Source organism: Lethenteron reissneri, chromosome 70 (assembly GCF_015708825.2).
Source record: "Lethenteron reissneri isolate LAM-NWPU_2019-01 chromosome 70, ASM1570882v1, whole genome shotgun sequence".
In the NCBI taxonomy this organism is placed as follows: domain Eukaryota; kingdom Metazoa; phylum Chordata; class Hyperoartia; order Petromyzontiformes; family Petromyzontidae; genus Lethenteron; species Lethenteron reissneri.
The window spans coordinates 1631497-1651036 of NC_083848.1; the positions used below are offsets into that span (position 1 = coordinate 1631497).

At 51.0% G+C, this 19540-nt stretch overlaps 2 protein-coding genes across 2 annotated transcripts; both read left to right on the plus strand.

Moving 5' to 3' along the window:
• The first annotated feature begins 242 nt into the window (after nt 1-242).
• Nucleotides 243-1247, plus strand: LOC133360986 (olfactory receptor 2A14-like). The gene has a single exon (XM_061579869.1). It carries the CDS (start codon nt 297-299, stop codon nt 1245-1247), a length of 951 nt encoding a protein of 316 aa, XP_061435853.1. The 5' UTR covers nt 243-296.
• Nucleotides 1248-16294: 15047 nt separating this feature from the next.
• Nucleotides 16295-17293, plus strand: LOC133360987 (olfactory receptor 52D1-like). The gene has a single exon (XM_061579870.1). The coding sequence runs from the start codon at nt 16295-16297 to the stop codon at nt 17291-17293; it is 999 nt and encodes a 332-aa protein (XP_061435854.1).
• Nucleotides 17294-19540: the final 2247 nt, after the last annotated feature.

Sequence of the window (19540 nt, forward strand, 5' to 3'; positions counted from 1 at the left end):
TCCACCATTACATTCAAACGCCGTCGTTGTTGTTGTTGTGCCGTTCTTAATTCTCCGTAAAGCACCTCGGTTCAAGGCGCTATAAAATACATTCCTTTAAGACGAGATTCATGAAATTGATCCACACTTCACACTGCCCCCTTACCCACTCACCACCTCCCATCCCCTCCGACGTCTCAGCCATGGAGTGGAAAACAACATCATCATCATCATCACCGTCTTCGTCACCACCATCACCACCACCGCCATCAAACGCCACCCACACCCTCGACTCTTCCTCCTCGGACCTCATCCTCATGTCCACGCTCTTCCGAGACCCCCCCGCCGCTCGCTACTCGGCCTTCTCTGCCCTCCTCCTCATCTACACATTCACGGTGGCTGCCAACGCGACGCTCGGCCTCATCATCTGCCTCGAGTCCAAACTCCACCGGCCCATGTACCTGCTCATGGCGCTGCTCACGCTCACCGATGTCGCCGTCGTCACGAACGCTCTGCCGAGGATCATGGCCAACCTCGTGGCGCGCAATCGCATCTCGCTGCTCGAGTGCGTCGCACAAATGTTCGTCTACCACGTCGCCATCCGCCTGCAGGCGTTCATCCTCGTCGCGATGTCGCTTGATCGCTACGCGGCCGTCGTTCACCCGCTGCGCTACGGAGCCCTCGCGTCGAACGCGCGCGTCCTCCGCTCCATCCCGGTTCTCATCGCCGCCGCCGTGTTGCCCGTGCTCGCCTACGCCAACGTGGCAAGCCTCGACTACTGCCGACCGATGGTGCTGCTCGCCCCGTGCTGCCAGGTCACGTTCCTGAGCTCGCTCGCGTGCACCGAGACGCGCTCCTACACCGCTCTCTACTACACGAACCTCACGACGGGACTCGCGCTGCCCCTCGTCGTCATCCTCGCCTCGTACGCGCTCATCTTCCGCGAGCTGCACCGCGGAGGAAGAGGAGGAGGAAGAGGAGGAAGAAGAGGTGGAGGTGTCGGCAAGGCAGCGGTCCACTCGTGCGTGACGCACTTCGCCGTCATCGCCGTCTCGTTCGGCTCCGTCTTCTTCACTTTCTTCAGCAGTCTCCAGCTGGCCATGGGTCTACCCGGCGACCTCGTGGTGGTGTTCCAGACGCTGCAGTACTTTGCCCCGCCCGCCCTCAATCCGCTCATCTACGGCCTGCGCACCGCCGACATCCGCCGGAGTCTCGCCAAGGCGTTCGGGAGGCGGCGCGTGGCGCCTCGGGCGAGGGTGGTCGCGTGAGTGGCGGTGACGGGGTGGGTTTGTGGGGGGGTGGGGGGGTACGGTGACCCTGGCTACGTACGGTGCGAAAAGAAAACGCACATTCGCACGTGCGTTCACACGAAAGGTGAGAAAGGGGTTTTATTTACACTTTTTGTTTTTTCGGTGAAGTCACGTAAGGTTCTAAAAATGGAACAAAGTATAATGCACCATTGGAACCTCATTTGCCAGTAAAAAATATGATAATTGTTTTTTTACCCTTCTATCTGGCAACAAAAGGACAGTGCTTATATGATCAGAGTTATGTTTTTTGTTTGCATTATGGCTGCAGGTATTGTGGTCTATGCAAACATGACTCCTTGTTAAAAAGGTGGCAGTTTTGTTGCCAGATAGAAGGGTAAAAAAACTATTATAAAAGAATAATACATGGCGGCGTTTCGATCGCAATACAAGCGGTCGTCCTCGGGCGGGAAAAAATAATCCAGTAGTCGAACTGCTGAAGCAGCGTTCCAATAATCCAGGAGGGAACTGTTGAACCGTTCCAATAATCCAGTACTGGAACTGCTGAATCAGCGTTCCAATAATCTAGCAGTTGGAACTGCTGAATCAGCGTTCCAATAATCTAGCAGTTGGAACTGCTGAATCAGCGTTCCAATAATCCAGTAGTCGAACTGCGGAATCAGCGTTCCAATAATCCAGCTGGATTATTTTTTCCGTCTGAGGACGACCGCTTGTGTTGCGATCGAAACGTCGTGATTCTTTTTGTTTTCTTGTTTGATTTTATCTACCCACGTGACTTTACCGAAAGAACCAAAGAGTATGGATTCCTGCAGTCACGAAAGCTTCAATTTCAAGATTAGCCCTTGTCCTGTGGAGCTTCAAGGAGGCTCTGCGTCGCGCGAGTTGATTGATAAGCGCGTAAGGCGACTCATCAATGAACTTAGATGCCGTGGGGGTAGCCGGGGATGTATTCTTGGGTGCGCAATTGGCAGTAGCAGTCGATCTCGAAGGTAAATTCTGCTCGAAATGGGCATGCCATCGAAGGGCATGCGGGATGGACAGGGGAGCCGGGGGTCAGGGTTTGCCGGGGGACGTAGGTAATTTCGGGGCAACGTGGCTTTCGGATGAGTCGCGGCTTATTTTATTATTATATTTTTATTATTTTACACGCTTTTTACTAACTCACTCTGTCTGTTGTATTCTCAAATCTTGTAACTAAATTTTTACCCACTTCCCAATGTGGTATCGACTGTAGGAGGGCGCTGAGATGATAGTTTTTTTTCTTTCTCTCCGCCTGACGAAGACCGCTTGTGTCGCGATCGAAACGTCGTGGTTTTTTTGTTTGTTCAATTTATTAAAAATGTTAATGTTTGATTTTATTTTTCTATTTCTTATTTTTACATTTTTATTTAATTTTTATTGTGGCTTTTCGCTTTTATCATTTTCAATGTATTTTTAAAAAATTGTTTTATTTTATTTGCATCTACGTGACTTTACCGAAAGAACCAAGAATATAGTTGCAAGGGACTTGAGAACGCGGTTGACGTGGCCGTCGGAGGAGAGGGAGTGACGTCAAGAAATCCGAAAGTCTATCCTACAAAGTAAAGTCCCCATCACAAGGGAGAGAAACACGAGCACAGACACACATTTTAGATTTGAAGCTTTCGTGATTGCAAGGAATCATATTCTCAGGTTTTTTTCGGTAAAGTCACGTAGGTAAAAAAATAAAATTAATAAAAGTAAAATAAAATAAAAATCACGACGTTTCGGAGGCAACACAAGCTTCCGTCTTCAGGTGGAACCGTCACAGCCACGACAGCTGTATCACGTAAATGAGAGATTACAAGAGCTACTACTCCGTATATATAATGGTTGAAGAGGGGAAGGGCCAAGTGCGGCACACTTTTTTATTAAGAAAAAACCTAAGAATAAGAGACACATTTCTTTTCTTCGCCCATATTTCAACGTCTGTTCGCCGTATGGACGTGAAAACTCAATTGCTCTGTACAAGAATACGGGGTAAACCGTATGGGTTGACAGGTTTCCAATTTGCACGTAACCAGCTTGCACGCATGGGTTGACAGCTACTGTGTTGGTGGGTGGTGGTGTGGGGAGCGGTGGTGCAGCGGTTAGCGCTACGCTGTGCTACGAACCCGGCGACTCCGAGTTCGATTCCCGCTCACGGCCACCAACACCAGCAGTGACGATTATCTGAACCGGTTCTGGGCCTCCCCGAGGTTGACTCGGCCTCAAATGAGAACCTGGTGAGAAATGTTTGCTTAGGCTGGCGTTAAAACGGATGTACGCCTTGTGGACATGGAAACTCAATTCACCTGTACGAGAATACGGGGTAAACCGTATGGGTTGACAGGTACAATCTTGATTTGAAGCTTTCGTGACTGCAGGAATCCCTACTCTTTAGTTCTTTCGGTAAAGTCACGTCGTCATAAATAAAATAGAATAAAGAAAATCACGACGTTTCGATTGCAACACAAGCAATTTTCATCAGGTGGAAACAACCACAGCAATAATTTTTATTTTCTATTTTTTTATTTTTTCTTTCTATGGTTAAATCCCACATGATGAAGATTGATTGTGTTGCAATCGAAACGTTGCGTTTTGTTTAATTTTATTTTATTTTAGACAGGTATGCCTCAACGTTGGAGTCTATGGGAGAGTTGAACATTGGAGTCTACGGGAGACTTTACCGTTGGAGTCCATGGGAGACTTTAATGTTGGAGTCTATGGGAGACTTTAACATTGGAGTTCATGGGAGACTTTAACATTGTAGTCTATGGGAGACTTTAACATTGGAGTCAATGGGAGACTTTAACATTGTAGTCTATGGGAGACTTTAACATTGGAGTCAATGGGATACTTTAACATTGGAGTCCATGGGAGACTTTAACATTGTAGTCTATGGGAGACTTTAACATTGTAGTCTATGGGAGACTTTAACATTGGAGTCAGTGGGAGACTTTAACATTGGAGTCTATGGGAGACTTTAACATTGGGGTCTATGGGAGACTTTAACATTGGAGTCTATGAGAGACTTTAACAATGGCGTCCATGGGAGACTTTAACATTGGAGTCTATGGGATACTTTAACATTGGAGTCTATGGGAGACTTTAACATTGGAGTCAATGGGAGACTTTAACATTGGAGTCTATGGGAGACTTTAACATTGGAGTCAATGGGAGACTTTAACATTGGAGTCCATGGGAGACTTTAACATTGTAGTCTATGGGAGACTTTAACATTGGAGTCAATGGGAGACTTTAACATTGTAGTCTATGGGAGACTTTAACATTGGAGTCTATGGGAGACTTTAACATTGGAGTCAATGGGAGACTTTAACATTGGAGTCTATGGGAGACTTTAACATTGGAGTCAATGGGAGACTTTAACATTGGAGTCCATGGGAGACTTTAACATTGTAGTCTATGGGAGACTTTAACATTGGAGTCAATGGGAGACTTTAACATTGTAGTCTATGGGAGACTTTAACATTGGAGTCTATGGGAGACTTTAACATTGGAGTCAATGGGAGACTTTAACATTGGAGTCTATGGGAGACTTTAACATTGGAGTCTATGGGAGACTTTAACATTGGAGTCTATGGGAGACTTTAACATTGGAGTCTATGGGAGACTTTAACAATGGCGTCCATGGGAGACTTTAACATTGGAGTCTATGGGATACTTTAACGTTGGAGTCTATGGGAGACTTTAACATTGGAGTCTATGGGAGACTTTACCATTGGAGTCTATGGCATACTTTAACGTTGGAGTCTATGGGAGACTTTAACATTGGAGTCTATGGGAGACTTTATCGTGGAGTCTATGGGAGACTTTAACATTGGAGTCCATGGGAGACTTTAACATTGGCTGATCTTGGGTGATCTTGGGTGGTCTTGGGCAAGAGTGGCCGGGTGGACGTCATGGAGGCGATGACGAGGCTATGGTCCGAACAGCAAATTGGAAATCGCCTGGAAGAAGCGATGCGATGATCAGAATCCGGCTCGGCGATGAGGGTGAGCCGTGCCAGCGGAAGATACATGGTCAGGGCACCCCGGTTGGCAACTTCCAAGTGGTGCGAATTAAGGATGGTTTAATTTCGATTTAAAGCTTTCGTGACTGCAGGGATTCATCTTCTTGGTTCTTTCGGTAAAGTCACGTAGAAGGAAAATAATAAAATAATAAAAATAAAACAAAATAAAATTATTCTCACGACGTTTCGGCCACAACGCAAGCAGCCGTCCTCAGGTGAAGAACAGGTCTGTCAAGGAGTCTGAATGAATGGAAAAACTGAAAATCCATTCAGACTCTGTCTCCTCGACAGACCTGTTTTTCACCTGAGGACGGCTGCTTGCATTGTGGCCGAAACGTCGTGAGAATTATTTTATTAAGTTTTATTTTTATTATTTTATTATTTTCCTTCTACGTGACTTTACCGAAAGAACCAAGAAGATAAGGATTGTTTGTGCCGGGGTGGTTGAAATCGCCCGTAAGCACGAACCCACGATATGCAATGGGAAGGGAGGACAGAGGGTCCGAGAGGTGGACAAGGAAGTTGACGATACTGCGTGTCGAGAGTGGCGGTGAAATGGGGATGAGGATGGAGGTGGAGGACTGGGGGCAAGTGACGCGGACTGCATCTCAAAGGTGCAAGGAACACGCGGTAACGAAAGCGGTGTAATAGTGAGGTATGTGGCATAGATCACTGCCAGACCTCCAACGTGATGGTCAGTTTTACGTGAAGAACCTTGCAGCTCTAACCGCAGGAATGGGATCGTCGGACATGGACCAGGTCTCGGTGATGATGAGGCGCGAGGGAGGTCAAGGCTACGATCCAACATGGTGTCACGAGAGAGGGGAGGCTTTGTGATTGATGGCTGTTGAATCGGGCGTCAGTTTGAGCGGATGAAGCGTTGGTGGTTGACTCGGTGTGATATGTCGGATGATGGTGCATGTTCCCCTGCCACCACGAAGAGGTTCAATAACAGACGAGACATCTACACGCCTCAGATTAGCGCGGTCGGCTACGTACGGTGCGAAAGAAATTCGACATACATGTATGTCTTGTGGTTGTTGTTGTTGTTTGACTTGCATCCCACTGGGATTTTTTCACACAGCGTTGGTGTACGGTGCTTTTTTTCTGGAATTTTTGCCGGTTTTTTCCCCTGGATTTTCAGTTTGCACATAGTCACATAGTCACTTTAAGATGTTTTCTTGTTTATGTTTTTGTTTTTTGGTTTGTTGCGGTTGCACCCGATTCAAGAGCCGAATGGCTCACAGGGCTGTACCTAATCAATGAACTTGAACTTGAACATTCAAAGAAAGAAGAGGTTCAGTGACAGACGAGATGTCTATGCACCTCAGATTAGCACAGTTGACAACGTACGGTGCGAAAGAAATTCGGCACATGAATACGAAGACAAAGATCCCCCGTATAGCCTCAACAGACTGCTGGGGCAAGTGCTGTTTTGCGAGTAGCGAATCTGGGTCTGTATCGTGACCTCCTGCCAGTAGCGAGCCTTAGACAACTTCACGTTGCCTTAAAGTGCACCTAGCCTGGCACAGGCGACCCGTGGTGACGTCACCGCCACTTCGTGGCCAATGGCGGTTGTTGTTGTTGCTGCTGCTGTTGTTATTGTTGTTGTGTATAATCTCAGGTCGTCTGCCTTAGGGGCCGTCCATAAATGACGTCACGCGATTTTGGATGATTTTTTACCCCCCCCCCCTTCGTCACACGGCGTCACAAAAAGTCTGACCCCCCCTCAAATATTACGTCACAAAGCTCTGCCCACCCCCCCCCCCAAAAAAATAAAATAAAACATGCTTCAAATCGCTTTAAACTATTGTCATTGTAGTGCGTATTTAATGTTGCGCTGCACTCTGATGTTGTAGGAGAAAACATTTATTAAAAGTCTATTTAATTAAGTAGAACGTGTTGTCTATATTTATTTAAAGTTGCGCATTTTAACGTGACGTCACATTTCTCAAACCCCCCCCTCGTCACACATCGTCACAAATGTCTGACCCCCCCCCCCTAGGTGCGTGACGTCATTCATCTTCTTGGTTCTTTCGGTAAAGTCACGTAGAAGGGAAATAATAAAATAATAAAAATAAAATATTATAAAATGCAATTCTCACGACGTTTCGGCCACAACGCAAGCAGCCGTCCTCTTTCCAACAGACCTGTTCTTCACCTGAGGACGGCTGCTTGCGTTGTGGCCGAAACGTCATGATGCTGGCCAACACAACTCATTGCTGCTGCTGCTGAGGTTGCTGCTGATGATACTGAACCTGATGCCGCTGCTGCTGATGATGCTGCTGATGATGATGCTGATGATGATGCTGCTGCTGCTGCTGATGATGCTGCTGATACGGCTGCTGCTGCTGCTGCTGATGATAATAATGCTGATGATGGTGTTGCTGCTGCTGATGATGATGGTGTTGATGCTGCTGCCGATGATGATGATACGGCTGCTGCTGCTGATGTTAATGCTGCTGCTGATGCTAATGCTGCTGATGATGCTGCTGCTGATGATGATGATGCTGCTGCTGTTGCTGCTGCTGATGATGATAATGATGCTGATGATGGTGTTTCTGCTGATGATGATAATGATGGTGTTGATGGTGCTGCTGCTGATGATGATCGTGATGATCACGACACTTTGCGCGGGCACTGCTCCCCAGGGGGTAGAGGGGTGGCGGTGGGGGAAGGCAACGCAGGCCCCCCTCCCCTCTCGTCACGCAGCACGCGAAATCACAAAAACAACTCAGAATCTCTCTACAGGATTACCTCTCTTCCCCCCCCACCACACACATCATCATCACTTCAAGCCGCCAATTAACGTGCCCCCCCTCCTTCCACGCGACGTCCGGTGACCTTAATGAGCGAGTCCACACATCCCTCCCTGCCTCCCTTCCTCCCTCAATCCCTCCCCACCCTCCCCTCCCTCCTTCCCTCCCTCCCCTCTCTTCCTCCCTCCCTCCCTCCCCTCTCTCCCTCCCTCCCCTCCCTCCCCTCTCTCCCTCCCTCCCCTCTCTTCCTCCCTCCCCTCCCTCCCCTCTCTCCCTCCCTCCCCTCTCTTCCTCCCTCCCTCCCTCCCCTCTCTCCCTCCCTCCCCTCTCTCCCTCCCTCCCCTCCCTCCCCTCTCTCCCTCCCTCCCCTCTCTTCCTCCCTCCCCTCCCTCCCATCTCTCCCTCCCTCGCCTCTCTTCCTCCCTCCCCTCCCTCCCCTCTCTCCCTCCCTCCCCTCTCTCCCTCCCTCCCCTCCCTCCCCTCTCTCCCTCCCTCCCATCTCTTCCTCCCTCCCCTCCCTCCCCTCTCTCCCTCCCTCCCCTCTCTTCCTCCCTCCCTTCCTCCCCTCCCTCCCCTCTCTCCCTCCCTCCCCTCCCTCCCCTCTCTCCCTCCCTCCCCTCTCTTCCTCCCTCCCTCCCTCCCCCTTGGCTGGACCTCCAAACGCACGCGACCCTCCCTCCCTCCCTCCTCCACCTCCTCCTCACTCCTCGTCGCTCTCCAGAGGCGGCGCTCGGGGTCCCCCCCCCACCCCCCCCCACCCCCCCCCACCCCCCCCCCCACCCCCCCCCACCCCCCCCGCCCCCCTACCGAGCCGGCCGGCACGGAGGCGGCCAGCCCGGAGGGAGTTGGGGCTACTGGGGTTTGGTGGAGGTGGAGGGGGTGGGAGGAGGGGGTGGGTGGGGGCTATGGAGATGGGGGTGGGGGGAGGAGGGGTGCATGGGTGGGTGGGGGCGATGGAGATGGCGGTGGGGGGGGGGAGAAGGAGGGGGTGGGGGCTATGGAGATGGGGGTGGGGGGAGGAGGGGGTGGGTGTGTGGGTGGGGGCTATGGAGATGGGGGTGGGGGGAGGAGGAGGGGGTGGGTGTGGGCTATGGAGATGGGGGTGGGGGGGGGGGAGAAGGAGGGGGTGGGGGCTATGGAGATGGGGGTGGGGGGAGGAGGGGGTGGGTGTGTGGGTGGGGGCTATGGAGATGGGGGTGGGGGGAGGAGGAGGGGGTGGGTGGGGGCTACGGAGTTGGGGGATGGGACTGTGGTGGGGGGGGGGAGAATGGACGGAGGGAGGGAGGCTAAGGAAATCGGGTGGGGGGAGGAGGGGGTCATGTCTGTTGTGGGGGGAGGATGGGGGGGTCTATGGAGATGGGGTTGTTGTGTTGGGCCTGGGGGGGTAGTGGAAGGGGTGGAGGGGGGGTGGTGGAAGGTGGGGGGTGGAAGGGGGGGGGGGGTGGAGGGGGGTGTGGAGGGGGGGGGGCTGGACCCACAGCAGATAAAAGCGGCACAGACTTCATGTTCCCCGCGGTTTGAGTGAGGTGAGTGAAGAATCTGGAACACGTTCATTCGCTTAACGTCATACAACTCGATTGTCTTTCACATACACGTGCTGTGAGCTCTTGTAAAGGTAAGTTCTACACATATACTGCTCGCCATGCTATGTTAGACTAACGTCGCACCAACGTTGCACCAGTATTTCCCCAATATTGCCCCCCAATGTTGTTATCATGTTGGACTAACGTTCTGTCAACGTTGTTGGTACAACGTTGGACTAACGTTGTGTCAACGTTGTTGGTACAACGTTGGACTAACGTTGTGTCAACGTTGTTGGTACAACGTTGGACTAACGTTGTGTCAACGTTGTTATCATGTTGGACTAACGTTGTGTCAACGTTGTTATCATGTTGGACTAACGTTGTGTCAACGTTGTGTCAACGTTGTTGGTACAACGTTGGACGGACATCAAAGCAATGTTCGTCCGACCTTGCGCCAACATTGGACGAACGTCGCACAAACGTTGAACCAACGTCGCCCCAACATCGCACCAACGTTGAACCGACGTCGGGCCAACGTTCAGCAAATGTAAGTCCAACGCTTTCAAAAACTCTCCAAAATATTGGCCGAGCGGTGTGCACGTTCACGCGCTGTGCACCGCTCCGCCTCTCCTTCCATTACGCGAACAGAGCGACGGAAATTCCCCATTCCTATGGCAAGGACAAGAGTGGTTTTCTTGAAACAAAACACAAACAAGAGGAGAAAGCATCATTGGGTTACATTTGTCGCAAGTCGAGGAGGCGGCAACGTTCCGTCTTGCGACCCCCAACCAGAGCTGAGCGTGGTGGAAACTTCACGTTCCTGTGGCGGGGCAAGTCTCAACGCGCTCGTCGGCGTGCCGGTATCGTCAGTGACCGGGCACAGGGAGGGATGGGCAGGTGCTTTCTATTCGGCTTCGGAGTCAAACTCTTAGCAAAATATACAAACTCGAGTTGTCAACGAATAAGGCTGCTCGTAAAATCGTGACAGGGACTCTTTTCTGCTTACGAATATTTGACTTGACGGACGTTCAGAGAAACGAAAAAACCCGGTCTGTACATCCAGTTTGCCTGTAGGGAACGTGAAGAACCAGTGGCATCTACATCTGCAGAACATGAAGAACCAGTGGCATCTAAATCTGCAGAACCAGTGGCATCTACATTCACAGAACATGAAGAACCAGTGGCATCTACATCTGCAGAACCAGTGACATATACATTCACAGAACATGAAGAACCAGTGGAATCTACATGTGCAGAACCAGTGGCATCTAGATCTGCAGAATGTGAAGAACCAGTGGCACCTACATCTGCAGAACGTGAACAACCAGTGGCATTTACATCTACATAACGTTAAGAACCAGTGGCATCTACATCTGCAGAACGTGAAGAACCAGTGGCATCTACATCTGCAGAACATGAAGCACCAGTGGCATCTACATCTGCAGAATGTGAAGAACCAGTGGCATCTACGTCTGCAGAACATGAAGCACTAGTGGCATCTACATCTGCAGAACGTGAACAACCAGTGTCATCTACATCTACATAACGTTAAGAACCAGTGGCATCTACATCTGCAGAACGTGAAGAACCAGTGGCATCTACATCTGCAGAACATGAAGCACCAGTGGCATCTACATCTGCAGAATGTGAAGAACCAGTGGCATCTACATCTGCAGAACGTGAAAAACCAGTGGTATCTACATCTGCAGAACGTGAAGAACCAATGGCATCTACATCTGCAGAACGTGAAAAACCAGTGGTATCTACTTCTGTAGAACGTGAAGAACCAGTGGCATCTACATCTGCAGAACGTGAAGAACCAGTGGCATCTACATCTGCAGAACATGAAGCACCAGTGACATCTACATCTGCAGAATGTGAAGAACCAGTGGCATCTACATCTGCAGAACGTGAAAAACCAGTGGTAACTACATCTGCAGAACGTGAAGAACCAATGGCATCTACATCTGCAGAACATGAAGAACCAGTGGCATCTACATCTGCAAAATGTGAAGAAAGGACACGGCTCATAGACAAAAAGAGAGACTAACACTACCCATAGACTCATCTTGCACTCTCCTTCCTCTCCCCTCTCATCTCACTCTACTTCACTCCGCACACTGTACTACATCTCCCCTCTCATTTCACTATACTCCCATCCACGCACTCTCTTGCCTCTACTTTCTCAAATCACTCTATTCCCCTCCACGCACTTTCCTACGTCTCCCCTCTCATCTCACTCCACTCGCCTCCATGCACTCTCCTACCTCTCCCATCTCATCTCACTCTACTCCATTCCACGCACTCTCCTACCTCTCCCCTCTCATCTCACTCTACTACCCTCCATACACTCTCCTACCTTTCCCCACTCATCTCAATCCACTGCCCTCCACGCACTCTCCTGCCTCTCCCCTCCCCTCTCATCTCACTCCACTCCTCTCCACGCGCTCTCCTGCCTCTCCTCTCTCATCTCACTCCACTCCCCTCCACGCACTCTCCTACCTCCCCCTCTAATCTCACTCTACTCCCCTCCACGCACTCTCCTGCCTCTCCCCTCTCATCTCACTCTACTCCCCTCTGAACACTCTCCTGCCTCTCCCCTCCCATCTCACTCTAATCCCCTCCACGCACTCTCCTACCTCTCCCCTCTCATCTCACTCCACTCCCATCCATGCATTCTCCTGCTTCTCCCCTCTCATCTCACTCTACTCCCCTCCACGCACTCTCCTACCTCTCCCCCTTCATCTCACTCCACTCCCATCCACGCACTCTCCTGCCTCTCCCTTCTCATCTCACTCTACTCCCCTCTGCGCACTCTCCTACCTCTCCACTCTCATCTCATTCTACTCCCCTCCACACACTCTCCTAACTCTCCCCTCTCATCTCACTCCACTGCCCTCCACGCACTCTCCTACCTCTCACCTCACTCTACTTCCCTCCACGCACTCTCCTACCTCTCCCCTCCCATCTCACTCAACTGCCCTCCACGCTCTCTCCTACCTTTCCCCTCTCATCTCATTCTACTCCCCTCCACGCACTCTCCTGCCTCTCCCCTCTCATCTCACTCTACTCCCCTCCACACACTCTCCTACCTCTCCGCTCTCATCTCATTCTACTCCCCTCCACGCACTCTCCTGCCTCTCCCCTCTCATCTCAGTCTACTCCTTTCCACACACTCTCCTACCTCTCCCCTCTCATCTCACTCCACTCCCCTCCACACACTCTCCTGCCTCTCTCCTCTCATTTCACTCTACTCCCCTCCTCGCACTCTCCTGCCTCTCCCCTCTCATCTCACTTTACTCCCCTCCACGCACTCTCCTGCCTCTCCCCTCTCATCTCACTCCACTCCCCTCCAGTCACCTCCCCAACCTCTCCCTTCTCATCTCACTCTACTCCCCTCCACGCACTCTCCTACCTCTCCCATCTCATCTCACTCCGCTCCCCTCCACGCACTCTCCTACCTCTCCCCTCTCATCTCACTCTACTCCCCTCCACGCACTCTCCTGCCTCTCCCCTCTCATCTCACTCTACTCCCCTCCACGCACTCTCCTACCTCTCCCCTCTCATCTCACTCTACTCCCCTCCACGCACTCTCCTGCCTTTCCCCTCTCATCTCACTCCGCTCCCCTCCACGCACTCTCCTACCTCTCCCCTCTCGTCTCACTCTCCTCCCCTCTGCACACTCTCCAGCCTCTCTCCTCTCATCCCACTCTATTCCCCTCCACGCACTCTCATACCTCTCCCCACTCATCTCACTCTACTCACATCCACCCACTCTCCTGCCTCTCCCCTCTCATCTCACTTTACTCCCCTCTGCACACTGTTCTGCCTCTCCCCTCTCATCTCACTCTTCTTCTCTCCACGCACTCTCCTTCCTCTCCCCTCTCATCTCACTCTACTCCCCTCCACGCACTCTCCCGCCTCTCCCCTCTCATCTCACTCTACTCCCCTCCTCGCACTCTCCTGCCTCTCCCCTCTCATCTCACTCCACTCCCCTCCACACACTCTCCTGCCTCTCTCCTCTCATTTCACTCTACTCCCCTCCTCGCACTCTCCTGCCTCTCCCCTCTCATCTCACTTTACTCCCCTCCACGCACTCTCCTGCCTCTCCCCTCTCATCTCACTCCACTCCCCTCCAGTCACCTCCCCAACCTCTCCCTTCTCATCTCACTCTACTCCCCTCCACGCACTCTCCTACCTCTCCCATCTCATCTCACTCCGCTCCCCTCCACGCACTCTCCTACCTCTCCCTCTCATCTCACTCTACTCCCCTCCACGCACTCTCCTGCCTCTCCCCTCTCATCTCAACTCTACTCCCCCTCACACGCACTCTCCTACCTCTCCCCTCTCATCTCAACTCTACTCCCCTCCACGCACTCTCCTGCCTTTCCCCTCTCATCTCACTCCGCTCCCCTCCACGCACTCTCCTACCTCTCCCCTCTCGTCTCACTCTCCTCCCCTCTGCACACTCTCCAGCCTCTCTCCTCTCATCCCACTCTATTCCCCTCACGCACTCTCATACCTCTCCCCACTCATCTCACTCTACTCACATCCACCCACTCTCCTGCCTCTCCCCTCTCATCTCACTTTACTCCCCTCTGCACACTGTTCTGCCTCTCCCCTCTCATCTCACTCTTCTTCTCTCCACGCACTCTCCTTCCTCTCCCCTCTCATCTCACTCTACTCCCCTCCACGCACTCTCCCGCCTCTCCCCTCTCATCTCACTCTACTCCCCTCCTCGCACTCTCCTGCCTCTCCCCTCTATCTCACTCCACTCCCCTCCACACACTCTCCTGCCTCTCTCCTCTCATTTCACTCTACTCCCCTCCTCGCACTCTCCTGCCTCTCCCCTCTCATCTCACTTTACTCCCCTCCACGCACTCTCCTGCCTCTACCCTCTCATCTCACTCCACTCCCCTCCAGTCACATCCCCAACCTCTCCCTTCTCATCTCACTCTAGTCCCCTCCACGCACTCTCCTACCTCCCCCCTCTCATCTCACTCTACTCCCCTCCACGCACTCTCCTACCTGTCCCCTCTCATCTCACTCTACTCCCCTCCGCGCACTCTCCTGTCCTCTCCCTTCTCATCTCACTCTACTCTCCTCCACGTGCTCTGCTCAGTGAAGTGTGGTGGCGCGGAAGGGGGGGGGGGGAGTTCCCTCATTGTCCTGTGCTGCTCCCACAGTCTAGAATTGCCTTCCCCTAATCTTAGAGGAATTTTTCTGTCATACATTCTGCAGGATGTACGGAATATTCTGGTGAATTAATTTCCTGCATAGGAGCACAAACCCCAATAATAAGGCTACTTAACATGATTTTATTATACTCTTTTCCATGTTTTACTATCATGTCGTCGGTATCAATTTTCTCCATTATTTACTACCATTGGAATTGCCCTGTACACGATAGGTTCATGAACATAAAATGTGATGAAAGAGACTGAAATGTAAGGATTGCATTGGATATATTAAATCAAAAACGTCTCTTTATATATCGAAATAACAATTTTTGGTGTAAATTGCCGATCGTCTCCCCAACATTTCTCACTGAGATGAATGACGTTGAATCGGACACTTTCGCGTGGTTAGGATCCTCCGCATGATCGACGAAGCAACATCAACTTATAGTTAGTTACAATTTGAATTGTAAGCCTTTCGTGAAAAACAACACTATTTAAAATCTCGCGATCACAAGAAAAAAAACTCCACGCAGCCTACCCAGAGCGCCAAGCGTTAGGCGCACAAACTATATGTATCGTTGATAATTGTTTTTATTACCCTTTTATCTGGCAACAAAACTGACACCTTTTTTCCGAGGAGTCATGTTTGCATAGACCACAATACCTGCATGTCTATGCAAACATGACTCCTCGTAAAAAAGGTGTCAGTTTTGTTGCCAGATAAAAGGGTAAAAAAAACAACTATCATATTTTTTACTGGCAAATGAGGTACCAATGATATATGTATCGTTGTTGTATTAATTAAATGCCTTCAAAACTTCTTAATCCGCCTTTTCAAACTCAACCCAATGTCTACCATACATAGCCAACCGTGCTGTGTGTGTGTGTGTTGAACTTATTTCGCACCGTACGTAACCAACCGCGCTGTGTGTATGTTGAACTTTTTTCGCACCGTACGTAGCCAACCGTACTATGTATGTTAAACTTCTATCGCACTCTACCTCGCCAGCGGTGCTCATTGGAAGTGCGGAGGGGAATGCCCACAAACATAACACTGGTCAACAAAAAAAATTCAAAATGTTCTGGCCTAGACTATTGCAGCTGTTCTAGACTAATTTCAGGGTGCTGATTCCAAATCTGATCTCAGATTTGCTCTATCACATCTCATTTTTATGCTATCGGTATACCCCATTTTCATTGATTTTACCCAAATTAACTCTGTCACTTATGATTGCAAGTTGTTGCGAGTCAGTGACTGCTTTAGTGTTAAATATGGTGCTGTATTTTTAGGATAGTGTGTTTATAATATCATTTTATGTTGATATCCACATTTATTTATTATTTTTCTTCCGCATTTTTTTTTGAAAATGCAATATTTGATATCTCAAAAACCTCATGTGCTAGACAAAAACTGATGCCAGATTTGGAATCAGCACCCCAAAATTACCTTAAAACCGTTGGAATACCTTATCCCAGAAAAAGTGTGTTGACCAATGTAATCGACCTTCACCGCCCAATTGACCAGATCCTACGCTCCCCGCCCCCTGCAATCATCATGGACTACAACTCCACCACCTCCTCCACCACCTCCGCGACTTTCGCCCCCACGTCACTGCACGACCTCATCTACGTCGACATCGCCTTCCGCGAGCCGCGCGCCCTCATGGCGTGCGCCTTCACCCTCGTCCTTCTCGCCTACGCCCTCGCCTTGGCGGGCAACTCGCTGCTCTGCGTCGTCGTTCTCCTCGATCCCCGCCTCCACCAGCCCCCGTACGCCCTCGTGTGCCTCCTGTCGTTGGTCGGCATCGCCGAGAGCACCGTCGCCCTGCCGCGCCTCCTCGTCGACCTCGCCAGCCACACCTCCATCGCCGCGGGCGAATGCCTCGCGCGCATGTTCGTCTACCACACGCTCGTGCGCGCCCACGCCTACGTGCTCGTAGCCATGGCCGTCGACCGCTACCTGGCCGTGTGCCACCCGCTGCGCTACCGGGCTCTCGCCGCGGCCGCGGCGGCCTCGAGAACCGCGTGGGTCGCCGCGGCCGCCGGCGTCTCGGCAGCGGCGCTCCAGAGCGCCGGCTACATCGCCGTGGTCGCGCGCCTCCGCTTCTGCCGGGCGCGCGTCGTGCCGTCGTCCACGTGCGATTTCTCGGCCGTGCGCCGGCTCATGTGCGGCGAGGCGAGCTACGAGGCGCCAGTCGTCTACGCCAACATCCTCCTGGGCACCGCGCTGCCGCTGGGGGCCGTTGCGGTCTCTTACGCGCTCATCCTGCGCGAGTGTCGGGGGCCGCGACTCCGCGGGGGTCGACGGAAGGCGCTGAGCACGTGCGTCACGCACCTGCTCCTCGTGCTGGTCTACTTCACCTCGATCTTCTTCACGTTCGCCACGGGCATCAGGCTGGGTGCGCCCATGTCCGGCGAGGGGGTGACCGCCCTCCAGACCATGCAGTTCATCCTGCCGCCCGCGCTGAACCCTGTCATCTACGGACTCAGGACGGCGGAGGTCAGGCAAGGGCTGGCGAGGTTGTTGCCAAGTAAAATATGGCCCAGCAATTAGGGACAGTGGTGGCGATGGTGGCGGTGGTCGATTGTTGTTTTAATTGTTGTTGTAAAGACTTACGCCGTCCCCATCAACGTAAAAAGATAAAATGAAACATCACTTCCTGTCGTAGGCTCGATGTGAATCACACCAAAGGTTGAGAGGGTTCGTCCGAGCTGGCAACTGACCTTCAGTGTGGCCTGTGTAGAGCAACCATTGGAAATCCGCTTGTGAGTGATTTGAGAGTCGGTGAATTCCAGAGAAATGATGAATATAATAATAGCGTTTAGAACAGTGGTTATTAACCTGGGGGTAATGAAGTGTATAGTATCGTCTCGTGTAGTATAAGGCATAGTGTGTATAGTAGTGTAGTGTATAGTAGTGTATAGTGTAGTGTGGTAGATAGTAGTGGGTATGTATAGTCGTGTAAAGTGTTGTATATGGCATAGTGTGTATAGTAGTGTACAGTAGTGTAGTGTATAGTCGTGTATAGTGTAATCTATAGTGTAGTGTATAGTGTAGTGTACAATAGTGTATAGTGTAGTGTATAGTAGTGTGGAGTGTATAGTAGTGTATAGTGTAGTGTATAGTAGTTTAAAGCGTAGTGTATAACAGTGTACAGTGGAGGGCATAGTGTAGCGTAAAGTAGTGTATAGTGTAGATTATAGTGGAGTGGTTCTTAACTTGGGATGGGGGTCGATGCGAGACATTGCCAGATTTGTTTAGGAAGTAAATCGACAACACAAATTAAGCATGGGGCACGTAATGGTTCTTTCGGTAAAATCACGTAGATAGAAAAAAATTATAATAATAACAATAAAATAATACATATAAAAATGAAAATAATTTTTTTAATGTTTTATTATTTGTATTATTATTTTTTTTTCACTTTATTTTCATTCTGTTATTGTTATATATTTTTTTCTATCTACGTGACTTAACCGAAAGAAATATAGAATATTAATTCCTGCAGTCACGAAAGTTTTAAGTCAAAATTTACTTTTGTTCCATCAAAGTCCGTATTAATTAACATGATACTTTTTTGCGTTACTATTGAGAAGCAAATGGGTGCAAGGCTGCAAGTGAAGGCTAAGAACCACTGGGTTAGAATGCTCTTACCTTGATTCTTTGTAATTCCTCGCTTGTTTGGAGCAAATGTAGAAAATGGCCGTTCCGCTATGTTGCCTTGTGACGTCATCACCACAGCACTCACCTCTCCTGTTGTCAGCCATTTTGAAGCATTAAATTAATTAAATAAAGATGTGCTTACGTGCCTTGAACTCCTTTCGCACCGTATGTAGTCAACCGTGCTATGTGTATACGTATGTGTAGTGGTTCTTAACCAGGATGGGCTCGTGACACATTGCACTACCACTACACTCTCACACACTGCATTGAGTAAGTGGCGAAGTGAGTGAGTGGCTGAGTGAGTGAGTGGCTGAGTGAGTGAGTGGCTGCGTGAGTGAGTGGCTGAGTGAATGAGTTTCTGATTGAGCGAGTGGTTGGTTGAGAGAGTGAGTGAGTCGCTGAGAGAGTGAGTGGCTGGCTGAGTGAGTGACTGGTTGAGAGAGTGAGTGAGTTGCTGAGTGAGTGAGCGGCTGGCTGAGTGAATGAGTGGCTGGCTGAGTGAGTGAGTGGCTGGCTGGCTGGGTGAGTGCAGTGGCCTGGCTCACCAAAATCTATACGAAAGCAAATAAAAACACAAACTGAAAGAAAATCCGACTTCATTGCAGCCACAAAGCGTCACTGGTTCACGTATCTCGCTCTCCCCTCTCCCCCTCCCTCCATTGTCTCGGTCGTTCCCTGGCTATTCCTGAGCACCGGCCATTTCGGAGAGAGCAGGAGACACGTGCCACCCTCTTGCCACCCTGTGCACCCACCGTCTCCCCCTGGAGCCCCCCCACCCTCCCCACTAATTGCTAATTTGCTCCTTGCACAACGAGGCGTTCCCCTCGGCTGAAACGTGTCAACGCCGCTGCCGCAACAACAACCACCACTACCACCACACCCCACAACAACAACAACGACGACGAAAACCCTCACGCAACCACCGACCCTGAGGTCTTCCCTTGAGATGGTGTGCCGGGACAGGTGGGATGGGGGGGATGGGGGGAGGAGGGAGGTGGGGGGAGATGGGGGGAGATGGGGGGAGATGGGAGGTGGGGGGAGGTGGGGGAGTGGATTTTTGGGGGGTGGGGGGGTTGGTGGTGGTGGGGGGCGTGGATTCGTGGGAGGGGGGAAATGGGGGTGGGGGGGTTGGTGGCG